General features: G+C 41.6%; 2 protein-coding genes across 2 annotated transcripts in view; both read left to right on the plus strand.

Moving 5' to 3' along the window:
* IPO11 (importin 11) overlaps positions 1 to 24,099 on the plus strand; it is a 359,108-nt gene that overhangs the window by 205,471 nt on the left and 129,538 nt on the right. The window lies entirely within an intron of this gene.
* Positions 16,961 to 21,622, plus strand: LRRC70 (leucine rich repeat containing 70). The gene is made up of 2 exons (XM_069962716.1): positions 16,961 to 17,042; positions 19,550 to 21,622. The coding sequence occupies exon 2, from the start codon at positions 19,561 to 19,563 to the stop codon at positions 21,421 to 21,423; it is 1,863 nt and encodes a 620-aa protein (XP_069818817.1). The 5' UTR covers positions 16,961 to 17,042; positions 19,550 to 19,560; the 3' UTR covers positions 21,424 to 21,622.

A 24,099-nucleotide genomic window follows, 5' to 3' on the forward strand; every position in this document is an offset into this window, starting at 1 on the left:
ATCTTGTTCTAAGAAAAATAGTCATGCCACATAAACTAATTAATACTGCAACATCTACAACATGTCAACTTTATGGTGACGTCATTTCTTGAACGTCCTTTTACTTGTTAGGATGTTACAGGGCTTCGAAATTTTGCAGCAATTTTTCAAATTTTTTGGAAAATTTCTAATTCTGATTTCATTAGGAACCATCTCTGTTCTGAAGTGGATTTGTAGGGCCTGTATGTTAGGTACCCCCTTAAATCTCTCCACTGTCAAAACTGCACCACTCAAAGCATTTCATACGTTTATTAACCCTGTAGGGGTTTCATAGAAATTTAAAGAGAACCAATCATGGACGAAAGTTAAAAATTTTTTATTCCTTAATTAGATGCAAATCATAATTTAATTGACATTTGCAAATATAATTAATTATTTTTATTGTCACGTTTTTGAATTATTCCCTTTTTACTTTCCTGTCTCGAGCCGGCTCTTTTCAAAAGAGTCGGCGCGAGACAGGAAACTCCCGTCATGCAGAGTGGCAGGAAAGGTTCCCATGATCCTTTGCCTGCCGCTCTGTTAACACACAGTGATCTTGCGCTATACAGCGCAAGATCGCTGTGTATTATCTAAAATCCCTCTTCTCTAATCTATTTATGAAGATACAGACTGCCTCTGCAGTCTGTATCTTTATACTTTACCTAATCCTCTTCTTCGGTGCAGCAAGGCCGGCGGCGCCATCTTGATTACGTCACTTGCGTTCCAGCGGTGGAACGCAAGGCCCGTAATCAAGATGGCGGTGCCCGGCCTTGCGGCACTGAAGCAGAGGATAGGTAAAGTATAAAGCTACAGACTGCAAATGCAGTCTGTATCCTCATGAAGTCTATCTATGAAGATACAGACTGCCTTTGCAGTCTGTATCTTTATACTTTACCAGATCCTCTGTTCCCTGGCTGTTCCGGCGGCGCCGCCATCTTGATGACGTCACGCTGGAACGCACAGCTGGAACGCGAGTGACGTCATCAAGATGGCGGCGCTCACCGGAACAGCCAGGGAACAGAGGATCAGGTAAAGTATAAAGATACAGACTGCAAAGGCAGTCTGTATCTTCATGAATAGACTTAGGGAGAGATGTACTGTCATAATAGGGACAGTTATATTTAGGTGATTGGTTCTCTTTAAGCAGATGCAACTCAATATTTATTCCCCTTATTCCAATGTTTCTAGAAATCTCTCATATGTGGCCGCAGTGGGTCACCTCTTTCAACCACAGGCCTCGCAAATGACAGAGGCCTGGTGAATTTTGGGGCCTTTTTTTATTTCAGTTTTTTAGCCATTATACCATGTCACAGAGGTCTTGTGGTGCCAAAATGTTTTTGTAAGACAAGTTGGCGTTTTCATCTGTACCATTCTGGGGGACATGTGACACCCTGACCATTATTTATTAAATTTTTTATGGGGTGATATGAATAAAAAACACAATTTCACAGCCATTTTTCATAATTTTTTGTACTCTGTGTACTATACATCACATATGACATGTTATCGTTATTTATCAGGTCAGTACGATTACAGTGATATTTATTTTATATGGCTTTTGTTATAGTTTATGGCATTTATACTATAAATACAGTTTGTGTCTTCATATTTTAATATTTTTATTTTTTTGCCAATGGAATTATGTGAGAGGTTTTTTTTATGGTATAAGCTGACGTTTTTAGTGGTACACCTTTTGGGTACATGTGACATTTTAATAGATTTTTTCTATATTTTTTAGGGGACAGGATTAACAAAAAAAATGTAATTTTGGTTAGTTTTTTATTTATTTTTTTACAGCGTTGATTGGGCATGATAATTAATGTAACAGGTTATTACAGACGCGGTGATACCAAATATGTGTATTTTATTTATTTTGTCAGATGTTTTTATCACATACAGAAATATAATTGCAATCATATTATGAGTAACAAAAGCTTATATTGACAGTTAGAATGAGTTAATGCAGCAAGTCAATATTTGCAGTGTTGACCCTTCTTCTTCAGGACCTCTGCATTTCTCCTTGGCATGCTCTCAATCAACTTCTGGACCAAATCCTGACTGATAGCAGTCCATTCTTGCACAATCAATGCATTTTGTCAGAATTTGTTGGTTTTTGTTTGTCCGCCCATTTCTTGATGATTGACCACAAGTTCTCAATGGGATTAAGATCTGGGGAGTTTCCAGGCCATGGACCCAAAATCTCTGTTTTGTTCCCTGAGCCATTTAGTTATCACCTTTGCTTTATGGCAACGTGCTCCATCATGCTGGAAAAGGCATTATTGATCGCAAAACTGCTCTTGGACGGTTGGGAGAAGTTGCTCTTGGAGGACATTCTGGTACCATTCTTTATTCATGACTGTGTTTTTAGGCAAGACTGTGAGAGAGCCGATTCCCTTGGCTGAGAAGCAACCCCACACATGAATGGTTTCAGGATGCTTTACAGTTGGCATGAGACAAGACTGGTGGTAGCGCTCACCTCGTCTTCTCCGAATAAGCTGTTTTCCAGATGTCCCAAACAATCGGAAAGGGGATTCATCAGAGAAAATGACTTTACCCCAGTCCTCAGCAGTCCACTCCCTGTACCTTTTGCAGAATATCAGTCTGTCCCTGATATTTTTTCTGGAGAGAAGTGGCTTCTTTCCTGCCCTCCTTAAGATCAGACGTTGCTCCAAAAGTCTCCGCCTCACAGTGCGTGCAGATGCACTCACACCAGCCTGCTGCCATTCCTGAGCAAGCTCTGCACTGCTGGTAGCCCGATCCCACAGCTGAAACACTTTTAAGAGATGCTCCTGGCGCTTGCTGATCTTTCTTGGGCACCCTGGAGCCTTTTTGGCAACAATGGAACCTCCTTGAAGTTCTTGATGATGCGATAGATTGTTGACTGAGGTGCAATCTTTTATAGCTGAGATACTCTTCCCTGTTAGGCCATTTTTTTGCAGTGCAATGATGACTGCATGTGTTTCTTTATTGATAACCATGGTTAACAGAAGAGAAACAATGATGCCAAGCACCAACCTTCTTTTAAAATTACCAGTGGTGTCATTCTTACTTACAGATTGATCTCCAGCCCTGTCCTCATCAACACCCACACCTGTGTTAATGGAGCAATCACTGAAACGATGTTAGCTGGTCCTTTTAAGGCAGGGCTGCAATGATGTTGAAATGTGTTTTGGGGAATGAAGTTCATTTTCTAGGCAAATATTGACTTAACAAGTAATTGCTGTTAAGCTGATCACTCTTTTTTTTTTGGGGGGGGGGGGAGGGGAATGTGGGCAGAAAAATAATCAAAAACTCAACTTTTCTTTTGAAAAAAAAACCCCAAATTTTTAAGTAAAGCCGGCATTTTTTGGTGCAAAAGTGGTGCACAAATAAGCACTTTGAAATTGCTGTAAAGAAAGATATATGCAGGGAAAAGGTTTACAGGGCACCTGAAAGTTGCAATAATAACTGTATAACAATGTATTCAACACTGTATACAACAGTGCCTTCAGCTTTGTGTTTAGCATCAGGGAGAACACATTGAACATGTCAAATAGCTGTGCATCACAGGCAATGATCCTGGTTGTTGTTGCAATTTTCGATGTTAATAACTTTTATACAGTAGATTTGGGAGAGATGAGCCAAGTTGGCAGCCATGTTCATAGCCTAAAAAAGTAGGTCCCCTCACCCATTACGTGCTAGGGTATTACGATATGTAATGTTTCCTTTAATTTCTTAAAAAAAGGGTGTCCTGAGACTCTTGACTGGCCCTGTAGTAGTCATCCTAACTGACTATAATAAAGAAAATGTGTATCAGGCTTTAATGTCAGGAGTTGTGCCACTTCTCAAGGACATTGAAGAACATTGGTGTGATGGCATATAGGTATGATGGAATTTGTCTTATGTGACCCTTTGCAGCAATGGTCATGGTTTAATAGGATACAATGACCTGGCAGACTCTCTTTAAACATGAAAATACTTTTACATGTATATTATCCTGACGTGCTGTAAATCATGTTACCTTTAAAGTTCACCGATAGAAATCAGTGTGTCTTCACAGATGAAAATCAATGTATCTCTTTCACGTTCAGGTATTTTTAAGACTTGTTGCTGAAGGTCACATGTTTTATTCAATTTCATAAAGTCATATTTTAATTGCCCAAGATGGATGCAAGGTGGGAGCCATTGAAAAGCTCATCTTTCACTTTCCTAAAATGCTGAAGATTAGCATTTTCCCTGCACGCACTGTTCCATTCCAGAGAGCATAGCTCTGACCCTGAGATAAGTGCACAGCCGTCATTTCACTATTTGGTACAACATGTATTTCCTAAACATAAATGCCTTGTAATGACTGTCTGGAAATGAGTTTCAGCTCTTGAAACATCATTTATTTGTTCAGATTTTATGTGTATTTTTATATGCAATTTGTCTGTTTTACCATATTATTATCAATGCTTTATGGCTTACTGTTCACGTCTTTGGAACTAACACAAAACTAGGAGGGGAACTGTGTATTCATACCTCCCAATGTGAATACGGACGTTCCTTCCTCATTGTAGTTGGGCCATGTTTCTCTTTATTTATACAGTTAGTAACAGAGCCATCCCTGGGTGTATACCATACACAAAGCAAAGACAGACCCAGAGAAAAGGGCTGAATGGTTGACAGTGGTTGAAAAAGATGAGCAGCTCTGGAGCATGCAATAGAGAACATACTGTATAAAAATAATTTAAGACTGTGCACACATTCAATAGTCTGTGAGCAAAACTCATGAAGGAAAGCAGGAGAATAGAATACAACATAAGACTTGACCAACGTTAAAGGGCTTATCCAGTCATATAGAACAGCTGTCCTGTCTTCAGGATAGGCCATCAGTATTTGATCAGCAGGGGTCCTACTCCCCCTTTCCCTGTCAGTCTCTATAGGGGGGCCAAAGTGCTTGTTTGAGCAACACCACTTCACTGTTTACCAGGACCTGTACCAGCATTAGTAACTGTGGTGAAAGGTATTGTATTGCTCTCTTCAATGCTGCAGTATTTTGCACTACCACTGCTAAAAGTATGGTGATGGAGGGTCCCTTTTAAACGGCGCCAGTTGTCAGACCCCACTAATCTACTATTGATTAATAAATATCATTAGTATTAGACATAAGTTTTATAAGACTAGATATTTTTAATCTCTTTATGTTTTACAGGCAAATGCAACTGTTAACTCTATGCTCCCCACCTACTACATCTGCCTGATAAATACTTTACTGTTTGTCTGTAAGGGCTAGTTCACACGGAGTAAAATTGGTGGTATTCTGCGGCAGAACTCTCCACATTGGAATCCCGCCAGCCTCTGTGTCATAATGGCAGTCTATGGGAGGGCTTCCATCTCCTCTCTTCACGGGTAAGAATTGACATGTCAATTCTTCCGAGCGGAGAGGCGCAAGAGAAGAGGCACGCAAGCCCTCCCATAGACTGCCAGTATAACACGGAGGCTGGTGGGATTCTGCGGGAGAGAGTTCCACTACAGAATTCCCCAGTTTTACTCGTAAGTTACACTTTTACGTGTAAACTGGCCCTAACACCTAATCCTCATGGTTTCACCACAAAAAAAAAAAAACATTAAGTAAGCAAGGTCCTTCCAAAAATCCCTTCCCAGCCCTCCCAAATCTATCTTTATGCATGGGGGATAACCATACAGATATGAAATGAGGGCTTTGCTTGGCATATTAAAAAGTGCTTCTAAAAGAGAACTGCATACAGGTATTAATGTCAGTACACTATATGAAATTGTAGGGACGACATGTGCCACCAAATTCAGCTTATGTGCACACAGCTTACGAAGATCTAAATTGTATTATTTAGGTGCACATGCATTTATAAACTATTCCTTCATCTTAACAGCGGTTTCCAGAGCAAAAAAGACTGTATTGATCAAAAAAGTTCAAAAGCAGATTGTGTCAATAGGAGTCATTTATTTTCTATTGTGTCTAATTTCAGGCAATTTACCATAATTACAGGCTTTGTGCTTTGCATTGCCACTTAAAAACACTGCTGAATATATTTAATCTTTGTGTTTCCAGAACAATTCTGAATCTGATCTATTTATTTATTGTCATGAACTTTGGGCATATTTTCTGCACTGCATAAATCACGCTGGATGGCTACTCTGCACTTGTTAATATTCATAGTGGGGATTATATTAGCTTTAATCTAATAGAAGCTGGCGGGTACAGACAAGATACAGGTGGCTTGGAAAAATGAATATTGATGCAGCAATTGCAGGCCGCTAAGTGCACCTGTACCAGACCAATATGTTTTTTCTGGAGTTTCTGATAACCAAGCTTTTGAGAACACTATAGAAAATATTGGCAGTTTGTCTGAAAGGTTATCCCTTCTGCTGCCAGAAGGAGGTTAAAGACTTCTTAGGTTGAATTGTATAGATGAAACTAAGGGGCTTGTCTAGGAATCAATTGGTGGGACTCTTCGGAAGAGTGGCACCGCATCTAGGCTCCATGATTTCTTTCCTGGTGTTGCTTAGCAAGTGAAGTGTGAAACCACAACAATAAAAAGTAAAACACTGTAAAAAACTTGCGACACTCAGGGCCGGCCTTAGGGTAGATGGCGCCCTGTGCAAAACTTTCTTTCGGCGCCCCCCCCCGATACCCCATAATAGTGACATAGACTAAATCCCACAGCCTCCCACCCCTCCAGACAACCCCCACAATCAAACCACAAATGTAGTGGGAGGCTGAAGGATTTAGATATGGTAGACTAAATCCTACTACAATGAGCGCCACCTCTAAAGCCAAGCCCTCTAAACCACCCGACCCCCGATAAAGGTACTTACCAGCACACAGGAGGACAGGTGCCTCCACGGCCTTCCATGGCTTTCCTGATTGGCGCTCCTGCAGACAATTGTACACAGGGGCGTAGCTAGTTTTTCAGTCTAGGGAGGGGCGAGCGAGTCTGAGTGGGCCCCCAACCGATTATGTTACCCATAGGGAACATAAGCAGGTTACCATGCCTATCTATCTATCTATCTATCTAGTTGGGTGACCTCCATCATACTGACTACAAGATGCTGTGAAATCTGGGTAACCTCCATTATACTGAGTACAAGATGCTGGGAAAGCTGGGTGACCTCCATCATACTGAGTACAAGATGCTGTGAAAGCTGGGTGACCTCCATCATACTGAGTACAAGATGCTGGGAAAGCTGGGTGACCTCCATCATACTGAGTACAAGATGCCAGGAAAGCTGGGTGACCACCATCATACTGACTACTATACAAGATGCTGGAAAGCTGGGTGACCGTCATTATACTGACTACTATACAAGATGCTGGGAAGATGGTTGACCGTCATTATACTGACTACTATACAAGATGCTGGAAAGCTGGATGACCGTCATACTACTATACAAGTTGCTGGGAAAGCTGGGTAACCCAATCATACTGACTACTATACAAGATGTTGGTAAAGCTGGGTGACCTCCATTATACTGACTACTATACAAGATGCTGGAAAGCTGGGTGACCGCCATTATACTGACTACTATACAAGATGCTGGGAAAGCTGGGTAACCCCATCATACTGACTACTATACAGGATGTTGGGAAAGGTGGGTGACCTCCATTATACTGACTACTATACAAGATGCTGGAAAGCTGGGTGACCGCCATTATACTGACTACTATACAAGATGCTGGGAAAGCTGGGTAACCCCATCATACTGACTACTATACAGGATGTTGGGAAAGCTGGGTGACCTCCATTACACTGACATACAGGATGCTGGGAAAGCTGTGTGACCTCCATTATACTGACATACAGGATGCTGGGAAAGCTGGGTGACCTCCATTACACTGACATACAGGATGCTGGGAAAGCTGGGTGACTGCCATAATACTGACTACGATAAATCATTGCCAATCACAAATGCTATATAATTTTACTAGCCCAGGAAAGACTCCTTCCAGCGAGCAGCATATGGCAGTAGTATCAGTGCTGAGCACAGGCTGCTGCTGCTGGCTCTGGTTCATAGCATGGACAATGATATGTCCCAGCACACTGAGGGATGTGGCTGCTGCTATGTCCCTAGGTTATTCTCACTTTAGGCCCACTCCCTCCTTTATCTACCTCTCCTAACCTGCTGCTTCTCAGCAGGATAATGAAGACTCTGCACCCAGTGTCCCACTCGCGGTCGGCGCCGGGGGCGGGGCTTGTATACAGGGGGCGGAGCTTACCGGACATACAAGGAACAGTAATTTACCGGGTCCCCAGTAAACTCGGTGGGCGGGAGCGCGTCCCTACTGGCTGCACATCTAGCTTAGACATAGGAATCTCTAAGCTAGATGTGCTGAGTGCCTGCAGGAGAGCCCCAAAGCAACCAGCATGGGAGGAGGGGAGGCGGACAGCTAGAGGGGGCGCTTCCGCAGACAGCACATGTAACTTAGAGATTCCCATGTCTAAGTTATATGTGCAGCTCTCTGCCAGAGCGCCCCCTAACTGGCGAGGAGTGATGCACCCTGTGCAATTGCACACATCGCACACCCCAAAGACCGGCCCTGGCGACACTCACCACTGAATTAAAGGGGCATTCCACCCAAGAGCTAAAAAATGAAATGCTCCCAAACCTAGCTTACTGATCAAGTCCCTCAGAGTATTTTGAGCCATCTCTCTTCTTTCTAGCTGCCTCCATTCCTGAGCTACAAGTTTTTCTAAAAACTGGTCTATATCCAAGATGCTGCCATCCAGGAAACTACATTTTCCAGCATGCATTTCACCTCAGAGCTAACTGCCAAGTATCTGCCTCATCTTGTAGTATCTGCCCATCACTTTCTCAATCTGCTTCTGTTTTAGCCCATGTTCACAGAGCAGCCGGTCTCTTAAAAGATCATCCCGGCCGGTACTGTAGTACCAGCCAGATGATCTTTCGGCCCGCAGCTTTCTGATGTGGCCGTAGAAATACGAAAAAGTATGTGCAAAAATGGTGCAGTGGCGATCACCCTACTGATTATCTAGGCATGTTAAATGCTGAAACTAACGGCACTGATAGCTAGAGAACAGGGATCTGTATTTATGTGAACATGAAGGTGAATTTCAGCAAAGGAAACGGTCCTCAAAGTTTTTTGTGGTTCTACTGTTCAGTGTAGACATTGGTGCAGAATTTCTCAAGCTCATTGATTGTAGTTATTCGTCTTTTTGCATTAAGCTGCCGCTTCCATAATGTAATTTGCATTATTTTATATGCTCCCTCGGCAATTGTTACCGTAGCAGAGACAAATATTTGATGAGCTCTTGTTACAGAGTATTCTTTGCTCATTGTTGAGTTTGGCAAAAATGTATTCTTAAATCCTAGCATAATGTAGCATAATAAGAAATTCATTTACTTAGCTTGCATCTTGCTCAGTAATTTACTGATTTATTCTCCGTGGGGCTCAGTCAATAAGTACTTACAGCATTCTACAGAATGTGTTTTATATAACAATATCTCTAAGCAAATCACCTCAACGCTATCTTCATCAAACAAGCCCAAAGAGTAAATCAAAGCAAATTAATATTTAACATAGCCTTAAAGGGAAAGGCTCATAAAACTAGATGCATTAGAAAGTGAAGTCAATAAGAGCAATGTTAGTAATAACTTTATATTGCTGGTTTTATATTCAAACAATTCATAAATATTCTCACGAAAGTTACTCCAAACTAGTATTTCTCTTAACAATCTTTGTACTGGGCTAAATCTAATTCTGTATTGCTCGTATTTCATCTGAGACTTTGAGGGTCTCTAGTCTATTCAGTTGCACCTAACATAAATTGTAAAATCAGCAGTGTAAGACTGGGGTTTCTAAGGCCTACCACAGCAAATTGTGCCCAGCATTCAAATTCAACCCATTGATCTTTGCTTGGGTTGACATCAAACAGGACATTCAAGTTCTTTCATGGAAACTTATAAGATATGCATGGTTGCATGTTTGATTTTTTTTTGTGGATGAAATGACTGTACTCCAAAAAAGTTGTTGATTTGTTTTTGGGTCATTAGGATTATCAGGGCAAGTGATTAAAGGACATCTTTGGCGCTTTCCCTCTCTTAATTAACACACATTACAGAGTTATATAAATTTGTAATGTGTGTTAATCAGCTGCCTGGAGCCGTTCCGCCTCTTCACCGCCTCCCCCTCGGAAGTAAAAAAAACAAAAAAAAACTGTACTTACACATTCATTGTTGACCACTTCCTCTTCTCCCGCTGCCATTTTGTGTCATTTTGCTTCTTCCTCTGAAATGAATAAGAGAGAAAAGGCTACTGGTACGCGTGCGCCCCTGCAGCATTTTCATTGGTGAAATGCATCACACGGCTTTCAGCTTGCTCAGCTCTGATTGGCTAAGCAAGCTGGAAGCCATGTGATGCGATCTCTCCCATTCATGCCAGAGGAACCCCCGAAGTGCAGAAGAACCTAAGACGTGGATGGGGCTGACGGGGACCGCAACTAGACAGAATTTAGAATGCCGATCGAGGGATGGTGAGTATAAGATCTGTGTTTCTCAGTGTTTTTTCCTTACTGCCGGAGTTGTCCTTTAAGGCCCTAGGATTGTATCCTCCTCCTTAGACCCCATTGTTTGCTATTAGTAGGGATTAGCATTTGCAACATTTACAGCACATTTTTAATATCTTAAAGTGGCTCTTTTGTAGCTGCTTTGATTAAGATTAGATTGTTGTTTGTTGTTTAATAAATTTGTCACATATATATCCATCTAAAACAGAAACTTTTTAGTGGATACTTTTGCTTCAGGCTGCAGTCAGCTTGCACAAAAATGTGTGTGTAGAAATGTAGCAAATAAATCTTGCTTAGATGTTTCAATTAAATCCTACAGATATCCTCCTGAATATTAAGGACTGTAGTCCTCTCTATTATCTGCATGTGCTAAGGGGTCCTCAATATTCACTGGCATCAGCTCCCTCTGCCCACCAGCCGCTGTTTGCAGTTGTTATCTTTACTGTGTATATATTTTGTGTATAGGCAGACAGCTGTCAAGCTGTATTGATGCCAAAAATCACAATGTTTTGCGCAATCAAGAAACTTGATTGTATTGCTTCGATAAACCCCCCCCCCCCCCCCTCCAAGTGGTTTGCATGACAAGGAAAAACATGTAAATTTTCCACCAGAAACAACACAACTACTGTCCTCAGTGTGGGTGTAATTTTGCAGATCAGTTCCATTTATGTGAATTGTGCTAAATTGTAGTATAACACACACCCTGAGGACAGGGTTGGTGCTGTTTTTGCAGGAAAGTAGCTTTTTTGTTTCCTTATCTTGGAAAACCCTTTTAAAGCGACTCTGTACCTACACTTTCCAAGATCTGTCCTGGGTCCCTCCTCCTCGCTTTCTTTACCATGAGGAATGCCCCCGGCAGGATTTCTCATATTCATCACTTGTCTGAACACTGGACAGGTGCTTGATTGTTAAGACCCATGTGCAGTGTTCAGATAAGTAATGAACAGGAGAAATCCTGCCTTGGGCATTCCTAATGGTGAGGAGGGCGGGGAGGAGGGAAGGAGAGGCGGTGGTGGCCTAGGGCATGGGTATTCTAGGCCACACCAATTTTAACTGTAAGTTGTTTTTTAGGACAACAACTGTATCACCTGCCGAACAAACCCCAGGACGGATCTTGGACTAGAAGTAGCTATCTCATAATACAAGCGGTTTGGGGGGGCAGATTGTGGGGACAGAGTCACTTTAACAATAAGACAAATGTGATGACTTTTAGGTTTTTGTTGTACATTGTCTTTCCTGGCTGTTTGACGGGCATCTTTAACCCCTTCACGTCAGCAATCTGTATATATACGTTCCTATTGCACATGCCCCGTATATACTATATTCCGCTGATCGCTTTTTTTTGGTCTCTGTCACTGAACTATGATTACTGTGATAGAAAATATCACAGTAATCATAGTAATACAGTGAAAATGAATGTATAAAGTACAAAAAGTGACAAACACACAAAAAAATAAAACACACACTTTTTATCATAGTAATAATTGCAGTTTACTCCCAAATTACCCCCCCCCCCAGATTACCCGTAACCACCGCAGGTTGCCCGTAACCGCCGCACGTTGCCCGTAACCACCGCGCGTTGCCAGTGACCCCCTCCAGATTGTCCGTAATCACCCCAGATTGCCTGTAACCACCCCAAATTACATGTACCCACCCCAGATTACCTATAAGCACTTCAGTCTATCCGTAATAATTCTAGGTTGTCTGTAACCCCCCCCCAGGTTGCCCATAACCACCGCAGGTTGCTCATAACCACCCCAGGTTGCCCGTAATCATGCCAGATTACACGTAACCCCCCAGGTTGCACGCAACCACCGCAGGTTGCCTCTGACCACCGCACGTCGCCTCTGACCACTGCACCTTGCCTCTGACCACTGCACCTTGCCTCTAACCACCCCAAATTGCCAGTGACCCCCCCAAATTGCCCGTAACCACGCCAGATTACAGGTACCCACCTCAGATTACCTATTAGCACTTCAGTTTATCCGTAACCACAGCAGGTTACCAGATTGTCTGTAACCACCCCAGATTGTCTGTAACCACCCCAGATTGTCTGTAACCACCCCAGATTGTCTTTAACCACCCCAGATTGTCTGTAACCACCCCAAATTGTCCGTAACCACCCCAGATTGTCCGCAACCACCCCAGATTGTCCGCAACCACCCCAGATTGTCCGCAACCACCCCAGATTGTCCGTAACCACCCCAGATTGTCCGTAACCACCCCACGTTGCCCGTAACCACCCCACGTTGCCCGTAACCACCCCACGTTGCCCGTAACCACAGCAGGTTGCCTGTAACCACCCTAGATTGTCTGTAACCACAGCAGGTTGTCCGTATTCAGCCCACGTTGCCTGTAACCACCCCAGGTTGCCTGTAACAACCCCAGGTTGCCTGTAACCACCCCAGATTGTCTGTAACCACCCCAGATTGTCTGTAACCACCCCAGATTGTCCGTAACCACCCCAGATTGTCCGTAACCACCCCACGTTGCCCGTAACCACCCCACGTTGCCTCTAACCACAGCAGGTTGCCTGTAACCACACCAGATTGTCTGTAACCACAGCATGTTGTCCGTATCCACCCCACGTTGCCCGTAACCACCCCAGGTTGCCGTAACCACAGCAGGTTGCCCGTGACCACCCCACGTTGACCGTATCCACCCCAGATTACCCGTAACCTTCCCAGATTGCCCGTAACCACCTTAGACTGCCTGTAACCACCTCTAGATTACCCGGAACCACCCCAGACTGTCCGTAAACACCCCAGACTGTCCATAACCACCCCACATTACCTGTAATCTAATTTTTTTTATTTTATTTTAGTAACTGCACTATTTTAATAACTATTACTAGCTGCGGTTTTGCTCCAGCAAATTGGCGCTCCTTCCCTTCTGAGCCCTGCTGTGTGCCCATACAGTGGTTTATGCCCACATATGGAAAACCGTTGTACTCAGGAGAACCTGCGTTACAGATTTTGGGGTACATTTTTTCTCCTGTTCCTTGTGAAATTTAGAAATTTCAAACTAAACCAACATATTATTGGAAAAATTCAAGTTTTTCATTTTTACTGGCCAATTTTGAATACTTTCCTCTAATACCTGTGGGGCCAAAATGCTCATCCTACCCCAAGATGAATTCTTTGAGGGGTGTACTTTCCGAAATGGGGTGACCTTTGGGGGTTTCTATTCTGTAGACATTACAGGGGCTCTGCAAACGCACCTGGTGCTCAGAAACTTCTTCGGAAAAATCTGCACAGAAAATGCTAATTGGCCCTCCTTCCCTTCTGAGCCCGGCTGTGTGCCCATACAGTGGTTTATACCGACATATGAGGTACCTTTTTACTCAGGAGAACCTGCGTTACAAATTTTGGGGTACTTTTTTCTCTTGTTCCTCGTGAAATTGAGAAATTTCAAACTAAAGGAACATATTATTGGAAAAATTCGAGTTTTTCATTTTTACTGTCTACTTTTGAATACTTTCCTCTAATACCTGTGGGGTCAAAATGCTCACCACACACCAAGATGAATTCTTTGAGGGGTGCACTTTCCAAAATGGGGTGACTTATGGCGAGATTTTACTCCGCTGGCACTATAGGGGCACTGCAAACGCTCCTGGCGCTCAGAAACTTCTTCAGCAAAATCTGCATTGAAAAAGCTAATTGGCGCTCCTTCCCTTCTGAGCCCGGCTGTGTGCCCATACAGTGGTTTATACCTACATATGAGGTACCTTTTTACTCAGGAGAACCTGCGTTACAAATTTTGGGGTACTTTTTTTCTTTTGTTCCTCGTGAAATTGAATAATTTTAAACTAAACGAACATATTATTGGAAAAATTAGAGTTTTTCATTTTTACTGTCTAATTTTGAATACTTTCCTCTAACACCTGTGGGGTCAAAATGCTCATCCTACCCCAAGATGAATTCTTTGAGGGGTGTACTTTCCAAAAGAGTGCCAAGAAAATGGGGTGACTTATGGGGGTTTTTCTCTCTGCTGACACTACAGGGGCTCTGCAAATGCACCTGGCGCTCGGAAACTTCTTCAGCAAAATCTGCAATGGAAAAGCTAATTGGCGCTCCCTTCCGAGGCCCGCTGTATGCCCATACAGTGGTTTACGCCCACATATGGGGTATTGTAGTACTCAAGAGAACCTGTGTTACAAATTTTGGGGTGCTTTTTCTCTCATGTTCCTTTTGAAAATGAGAAACTTTAATCTAAACGTACACTCACTGGCCACTTTATTAGGCACACCATGCTAGTAACGGGTTGGACCCCCTTTTGCCTTCAGAACTGCCTCAATTCTTCGTGGCATAGATTCAACAAGGTGCTGGAAGCATTTCTCAGAGATTTTGGTCCATATTGACATGATGGTTGCCGCAGATTTGTCGGCTGCACATCCATGCGAATCTCCCATTCCACCACATCCCAAAGATGCTCTATTGGATTGATATCTGGTGACTGTGGAGGCCATTTGAGTACAGTGAACTCATTGTCATGTTCAAGAAACCAGTCTGAGATGATTCTAGCTTTATGACATGGCTGAAAGTAGCCATCAGATGTTGGGTACATTGTGGTCATAAAGGGATGGACATGGTCAGCAACAATTAGGTAGGCTGTGGCGATGCAACGATGCTCAATTGGTACCAAGGGGCCCAAAGAGTGCCAAGAAAATATTCCCCACACCATGACACCACCACCACCAGCCTGAACCGTTGATACAAGGCAGGATAGATCCATGATTTCATGTTGTTGACGCCAAATTCTGACCCTACCATCCGAATGTCGCTGCAGAAATCGAGACTCATCAGACCAGGCAACGTTTTTCCAATCTTCTACTGTCCAATTTCGATGAGCTTGTGCAAATTGTAGCCTCAGTTTCCTGTTTTTAGCTGAAAGGAGTGGCACCCGGTGTGGTCTTCTGCTGCTGTAGCCCATCTGCCTCAAAGTTCGACGTACTGTGCGTTCAGAGATGCTCTTCTGCCTACCTTGGTTGTAACGGTTGGCTATTTGAGTCACTGTTGCCTTTCTATCAGCTCGAACCAGTCTGCCCATTCTCCTCTGACCTCTGGCATCAACAAGGCATTTCCGCCCACAGAACTGCAGCTCACTGGATGTTTTTTCTTTTTCGGACCATTCTCTGTAAACCCTAGAGATGGTTGTGCGTGAAAATCCCAGTAGATCAGCAGTTTCTGAAATACTCAGACCAGCCCTTCTGGCACCAACAACCATGCCACGTTCAAAGGCACTCAAATCACCTTTCTTCCCCATACTGATGCTCGGTTTGAACTGCAGGAGATTGTCTTGACCATGTCTACATGCCTAAATGCACTGAGTTGCCGCCATGTGATTGGCTGATTAGAAATTAAGTGGTAACGTGCAGTTGGACAGGTGTACCTAATAAAGTGTCCGGTGAGTGTATATATTATTGGAAAATTTTAATTTTTCAATTTTTACGGCCTAATGGTGAATACTTTCCTCCAGCCCCTGTAGGGTTAAAATGCTCATTATACCCCTAGATTAATTCTTTAAGGTGTCTAGTTTCCAAAATGGGGTCTTTTATGGGGGTTTCCAGTATACAAACCTCCTAAATCAACTTAAAAAAAGAACTGGTCCCTAAAAAAAAATCAGTTTTGGAAACTTTCACGAAAATGTGGTAATTTGCTGATAAATTTTTAAGCCCCGTAACACCCTAAAAAAGTAAAATATGTTTATGAAATGAAGCCAGAATAAAGAGGACATATCGGTAATGTGACTTAGTAACTAATTTATGTGATACGACTTTCTTTTTTTAGAAGCAGAGAATTTCAAAGTTCATAAAATGCTAATTTTTCCAAGTTTTTCATGATATTTTGATGTTTTTCACAAAAAACACACAAAGTAGTGACCAAATTTTGCCACTAATATAAAGTGCCATATGTGACGAAAAAACAATCTCAGAATCGCTAGCATACGTTAAAGCATCACTGAGCTATAAGCGCATAAAGTGAGACAGGTCAGATTTTGAAAAATGAGCCTGGTCTTTTAGGTGCAAATAGGCTTGGTCTTGAAGGGGTTAAGGACTATGTGGGACTATCTTTTAGGACTGTATTTTTAATTAATTATAGTTCTTTAGTTATCCTTTTTACTTTTGCCTTCTGTAATCTTGCATATTACATTGTATATCATATCTTCCAATACTAGACAACTAGATACTCCATAGTTTGACAGTAACATTGTAGAAATATATAACTCCTATATTAGACTTAAGTGTTTTTTTTTTTTTTTTTTGGTCTGGACAATAGTTCACTTGCAAGGATGAAATGACTTCCTGCATACAGTTTCCTGTTTCCATAGTAACTCTTTGTATCCTGTCGGGGATCTGTGATCCAATAGGGAGGAAAACATTTCCTGTTCAGTCTTAAAAAAAAATCACAAGTAACACACTTTTGTTGGAGAGTCATCTGGCTAGTAGAATGCATCTATAAAACAATGAAGATTATTTCTAAAATGAAAAACATTCTCGGGGTAAGAAAATAATTTTTTGCGGAATATTATATATATAGTATGAGAAGGAGTCTGCAGATGTAATTCTGACTTAGTAGCAGTTGTTCCTATGTTGTAGTATGCAGCTTGGAATAGTTACACCTCTTTGGACTTAGTTCACTAAACGTACCTTTTCTGTGATTGACTCCTGTGAAAATTAGTCTTTTATATGGACTCTGATAAATCTTATGTTTTATGTTAGGTATTAATCTTATGCTTTATAGAGCACATAGAAATGTTTACAATATAGAGGGATAGCCAAGAAAGTAGATATGGTCTTCCTCTTTGTCCATCTGGGTTCTCTATCTATCTATCTATCTATCTATCTATCTATCTATCTATCTATCTATCTATCTATCTATCCTGACAAAACTATTTCACCCACAGGAGTTAGGTCATCCTATTTCATATCCATTATATGGCATTAATATAGAGTTAGACAACCTTTGCACTCTAATTTATCCCAAAGGTGTTGCATGAGGTTGAGGTCAGGGATCTGTGCAGCCAGATACTGTATGTTTATTCACATCAGACTTACCCTCTATGCCTTTATGGACCTTGATGGGTGCTCTGGGGCACAGGCATGCTAGAACCAAACTGTTTCCACAAAGTTGAAAGCATATACAGTAACTGTCCTCGATATCTTTTTATGCTGAACCACCATACCATGCAATTTACACAGTGAATTAAGAGAGGTACTGTTTTCCTAGACAAACTTACACTTCCAGATTGAGAAGTTTGATTTATCACGCCACAGGACACATTTCAATGCTCCAAGTCCAGTAGTGATGTGCTTTATACCACTCCATCTAATGATTGACATGACTAAGTGTACAGCTTGTATACAGTTGCAGCCATAGGTCTCCCAGCTGGGCACAGTATTGGTGCTGATTTAATTGCAAGATATTAAGTAGTTATTGAGTCAGCAGAACAGTAGTAACCTTTATGCACAATTCACCTCATTACTTAGTGAACTAGTGAACTATTTCTCTAATTCAATTTTCAATAATACCACTCATAGTTCAAGGTGTTGGCCACTTTATGGTAAAATTGCCCAGTGTACAGTATTACTAAGTGTACTCACAGCATTTACTGAAAGCATAGCCATATACAGGCTCAGTGTTGGACACTTAAAGGTGGGGCATGGTCACATGCTCCTCCATTTCAGCCGTATTATGGACAGACTCATCACAGAGCAGGACAGCACAGCCTGGTGGAGAGGAGCCTGATTTTATCTCTATGAGATACACAGGGAGCTGCTGTCTGTAAGTGCAGTGATTACAGTTACGAATACTGTATACTGAACAATTTTACTATAGATTGGCCAACCCCTTTAATGACTTGCAACATCGGCGTCCTATTACAGTACTTCTAAAGGCCATTAGAAGAACCCATTAATAGTGCTTTTTTAATACACCTGTGGCATTGGGAATGAATTCCATGATTAAAATGATCTCTATCCACTGCTTCTCTGTTCTGACAGAAGTCTTATGTCCCCATTCTTGAGTTCGTCGAGGGGCCTAGAGGATGGACCATTTTTGATGACAGTTATCCCATATCCTTTAGTATTGGATAACTGCCATTTCTTTCTTTCTTTCTTTCTTTCTTTCTTTCTTTCTTTCTTTCTTTCTTTCTTTCTTTCTTTCTTTCTTTCTCTCGCTCTTTCTTTCTTTCCTTCCCTTTCCTTTCTTTGTAGTGATATGCAGATAAATTAAAGAAACATATATATTGTATATTCAAGTTTAAGGTTTTAAAAAGGGTTCAACTCCTGGTACTCTATCAACACACAGGAGATGCTTGCTTAGCCAATCATTGGCCACAGCAGTGACCACTTCAGCTAGTGATTGGGCAGGAATTACAAGACATTTTTTGTGTATGAGGAAGGGACCAGGAAGTTGATATCAGTGGGCACCAGGTGAGAGTCAGGAAAACAAGTTAAATAGGTCAAATACCATCTAATGTATATGGGGACCTTATGATTGTCCCATGTTTGCAGATGTCTGGAAAAAGAAGGATTGGGTATCCCTAGGGAGTTCTGGAAAACATGGATACAGCCATAGGCTTCGGAGAACATTGCCAACCAGTGATCAACTAGATATCTCCAATAAACATAACATATCTACTCTTATACGTGCATGTCTGTAGATTAATTTAATACTACATTATTGCAACTTTTCTTAGAAAAAAATATTTTACCTTGGAATACCCAGTGTCAATTTCAGAACAAAGTACATCATGATACATGGCATACCGTACATCACTTAACATGTAATTTCTGTTACTACACCTGTTTATCCAATATATGTCCTTGGCTAGTATTTCATTAAACACTAAAGTCAATTAACCAGGAGTGTAACGTATCAAGCAGTGGCAGAATATTCATTTTCTAAGGCAGTGGAGCATGACAGTTTGTTTTGTTTTAGTAAATTATGGACCTTGTTCAGCAAAATGTATTCTTGATTCCTGACTGTTTGTTTTCGTTTTGCTAGCCAGAACAATTATGAGCAGCAAACAAAGGGACGTGCACAGATGTGAGAGCGTTCTCATCCCACTCCGCTTGTGTTTGTATGGCTTCATCTTTATATTGCTTCTCCAAGAAAGGGTCCTTTGCTGCCCAGCCACTTGCCACATCTGTTTAGAAAAACAGGTCAATTGCCAAAGACTGGGTCTAACCACTATTCCAAGGAACTTTCCTAAAACCACTACTCTCATATATCTGAGCGGCAATAATATTACCAATATAAGCCCCAATGAGCTGTCGGACCTGAAGAATCTAGCTGTGCTCTTTTTGGACAATTCAAAAATTTCCTACATACATCCCAAAGCTTTTGCCTCCTTAAAGAAACTTTACTCTCTGTTCCTCAATGACAATGACATCCAGCGTTTAGATACATCAATATTTGATGGACTTTACAACCTTCATTATTTGTACCTTCAACAAAATCAAATTGATCTCCTTCCTCAAGGGTTGTTTGGCCACCTTAAATCCGTCCGACGTTTAGACCTTCAGAAGAATAAAATCAGTGTTCTCGACAGCAATCTATTTTTTGGAATGTTTAACCTTCATACTCTAAATTTAGCCAACAACAATATATCATGGATATCTGACTCTGCATGGCGTCATCTAGAAAACTTGGAAAATCTATACCTCGAAGGTAACCATTTAATGCAAGTCCCATCCAATGCTCTGGGATTACTAAAAGGTCTCAAAAGACTTTCCCTGTCAAATAACCAGATTAAATCAATACACAGTTTTGCCTTCCTAGGACTTAACTCTTTGCAGTATCTGTTTTTAGAAAATGCAAATATTCAGGCAATCAGGGACAAGTCTTTTAATGGACTGAGTAATCTCAAGCAGTTGATCCTGAGCCGGAATGAGCTGCATATTCTTGATTCAAAGACTTTTACCTCCCTGAATCAATTAGTTTACCTACAGTTGGACAGGAATGGAATAGTGACCATATCAGATGACACCTTTGAAGAAATGGGGCCATCACTAAAAGTGCTCAACTTATCATTTAATAACATGACATCTCTGCAGCCACGAGTACTTGAACCCCTTGTCTCTTTAAGTCATTTCCAGGCGAGTTATAATCCTTGGCATTGTGGATGCAATTTGTTGCCACTTAGAAACTTCCTTCTATCTTCATCCTCTAAATCCAGTTTGCATTGTCACAGTCCACCACAGCTCCAGAACAGGCCACTCCGTAATGTAAAATTGGCTGAATTTAGGAACTGTATTGATAATACAACACAAGTGTCATCTCAAGTGTTACCAACAACTACTCAAATAATGCACAGCAACATGAAAAGTGTCACCTACAAACCTCTTCTAAGCTCTCCGAGTACCCATAAAACATCATCTGCGCATTCACTGTCTACAGACTCCATTAACATTGTGAGGAGCAGTTCAGGAAGGAATACTAGTGGCCTGTTGTATGAAGAGATAGCAGTTGATTTTCCACCTGTGAATTTAACCAGTAATGGTGTAAGCCAGACACCCCTAGACATTATTACAGTGTCCCTTAAACCGGTTGTCATTTGCCAGTCGACGGCAGAAGACTTAAACCAGTCTTTCTACATTTTGCTCTCATTTTTTCTACTGTCTTGTATTGTCACGTGTTTTTTAGTATACAAAGTTATTCAATTGAAAAAGAAATTTAGGACTCCAGAACACCAAGGTGACAGTGTGCTGGAGTATTATAGCTGCTATCAGACTGGCAGGTACCAGACGACAGATCCTGTGCACATCCCACCACCGAATCCTTTGCCAAGTCCTGATATTGACTTAATAAGACCTTTGAAGCGCACTCCCTCAGATTCCCAGACACAGGTCATCTTGTTTGAGCATTCTGCTCTCTAACAGATCTCCTCAGAACAGGAACATTTACTGCAAAACAATGCAAGCATGTTGTTATATAATATCGTTAACATGCACAGGGATTGTATGTGCCTCCCTAGGGGCTACGGGCTCTGACACGTGTGCGATGCCTGACACTTCCATCTTCCAGTAATAATCAATGTGGTTTTAAGTTCCAATAGTTTGTTGTTTGTTTAGAAAGGAAAGACGAAAATTCTATTAATGTATTTTTTTTTGATCATTACCTTTTTTGTATTTCCCTTCTATTCAGTTATTTTACAGGTTTGACTTTTGATTGATTGGTGTAATCACATGTAGAAACTAGTCATACATGGAACGATTCTTCATCAGGTTAGACATTAGACATCTGAACTGAACACTTGTGCGGTGAAAACCTTAATGAGTACATTTCACCACATGATATTAACCAACATTTATCAAGTAGTTCAAGGGTACAGCTGTAAGGGGAACATACACCTTCAATAACTGCTTGAAATGTTTGAATCTTTCCCATCCTCTCCATACATACAAGTTCTGCACAAACAAACCTTTATCCAACCTATGATCAACCCTTCTGTCCACAGACATTGTGGTGGTAGAGAGTCGGGAGGTCCCCATACAGAATACCTTAGACTGTCCGCTGAACCTACCATTGGTGGTGGATTCAGTCAACTTTAATAGCTACTTTAATATAAGGTGTATGGGCATTTCTAGCAGCCAGACAGCAATTTTACCTGCAAAGCAGGAGCTCATTGTATATGCTGCTGCACTGTGGCTGCAACATCTGTTATTAAAGGGAATCTATGAGCAGGTTAGGTCATCCCAACCTGCTGATAGATCCGTATAGAGGACCTTACATAGAAGCACACAGTGTATTTACTATGACACTCTGGTGCGCCATTTTCCTTAACTAAGCGTTTTATTGTTTCACATATAAGGCCAGTTGGTGTACCAGGGAAGGTACTTTACCCTTCAGCGTACTTATAGGCTACCTGGTGTGTAAGACAAATTGGTAGCTGTATAAGTGGTAAAGTCCAACATCTGGTACACTGAATGTGCTAATTAGCATAATAATAAATTAAATTGCTTTGTTATTAGAAAATGGTGCACAGGAGTGCCATATTAAAGTCACCATGTGCTTCTCTGCAAGGTCCTCTTTAAGGGTGGCCTAACCTACTCATAAATTCCCTTTAACACTTAATGAAAGGGTTGTGTTTGTTCCATTTCAACAGAAGAGTTTGTCCCACCATTAAATATTATATTCTTTGTGTTAAAGGGGAACTCTGGTGAGTTCTTACTTCTATTTAATAATCTTAAGTCTTCCAGTACTTATCAGCTGCTGTATGTCCTGCAGGAAGTGATATATTCTTTTCAGTCTGACGCAGTGCTCTTTGCTGACAGGAATTGTCCAAAACAGTAGAGTTTTTTTATGGGGATTTGCTACTGCACTTGACACTTCCTGCCACGGACAGCAGTGGCAACAGAGAGCACTCAGAGTGGAAGGAATACACCACTTTATGCAGGACATACAGCAGCTGGTAAGTACTGGAAGACAAGATTTTTTAAATAGAATTAATATACAAGCCTTCTGGGTCCTATTCTTTTTAATATGTTTGTAAGTGACATAGGAGAAGGGTTGGTAGGTAAAGTTTGTCTGTTTGCTGACAACACAAAAGTGTGCAATAGGGTTGATATTCCTGGAGGTGTCAGTAATATGGAAAACGATTTAGCTTTGCTAGATAAGTGGTCCAAACAGTGGAAATTGAAGTCCAACGTTTCCAAATGTAAAATAATGCACTTGGGGAAGAGGAATCCTCTATCCGAGTGTATCACATCGGCAGTACTGTGTTGGAAAAGACTTCAGAAGAGAAGGATTTAGGGGTAGTGATATCAGACAGCCTTAAAATCACCAGTGCAACCAGGCGGTGGGGAAAGCTAATCGTATGCTGGGGTGTATAGCTAGAGGTATAACCAGTAGGAAGAGAGATTGGGATCCTGCTGTATAGAGCTCTGGTGAGGCCACATCTGGAATACTGTGTCCAGTTCTGGAGACCTCACCTAAAAAAGGACATTGATAAAATTGAACGGGTCCAAAGACGGGCTACAAAAATGGTGGAGGGTGTAAGGCATAAACCATATCAGGAAAGACTTAAAGCGTAACTGTCATGTTTTTTTTATTGCAGAAATCAGTAGTATAAGCGATTTTAAGAAACTCTGTAGTAGGTTTCATCAGCCAAAAAAGCCTCCTTCTGTACTCAAGAAGCAATCTCCCAGCCTCCCCCCCCTGACTTCTTATCTGTGCATTATTAGGCAAACACGTCTTCATTACAGAGAAGCCAGTGAAGACGGGCTCTGCTCTCTCCATTGTAAGCCTATGAAGGGGGGAGGGGCCGAGGGAGATGAGGGAGCAGGAAGAGGTGACATGAAGGTCAGCTGTTTGTAGACTCTCTGGACACCTAAAACGCTAAATTCAGGTGTCAGAAAGGTCAGTGCTTATCTATGAACTTACTGAGAGAAGATTGCAGGGTATTGTGCTGTGTAGGACTGCTCCGTGCTCAGTCACTCCTAACAGCCCCTCCCCTCTCCATAGCCACATAATGGAGACAGAAATCCTGCTTCATTTGATGTGAGGGGGGAGGCTGGGAGATTGCTTTTTCAGTACAGAAGGAAACTCTTTTA

Source organism: Dendropsophus ebraccatus, chromosome 3, assembly GCF_027789765.1.
Source record: "Dendropsophus ebraccatus isolate aDenEbr1 chromosome 3, aDenEbr1.pat, whole genome shotgun sequence".
Lineage (NCBI taxonomy): Eukaryota > Metazoa > Chordata > Amphibia > Anura > Hylidae > Dendropsophus > Dendropsophus ebraccatus.

Coding starts and splice junctions, on each gene's coding strand:
- LRRC70 (XM_069962716.1), top strand. CDS start 19,561: ATGAGCAGCAAACAAAGGGACGTGCACAGATGTGAGAGCGTTCTCATC.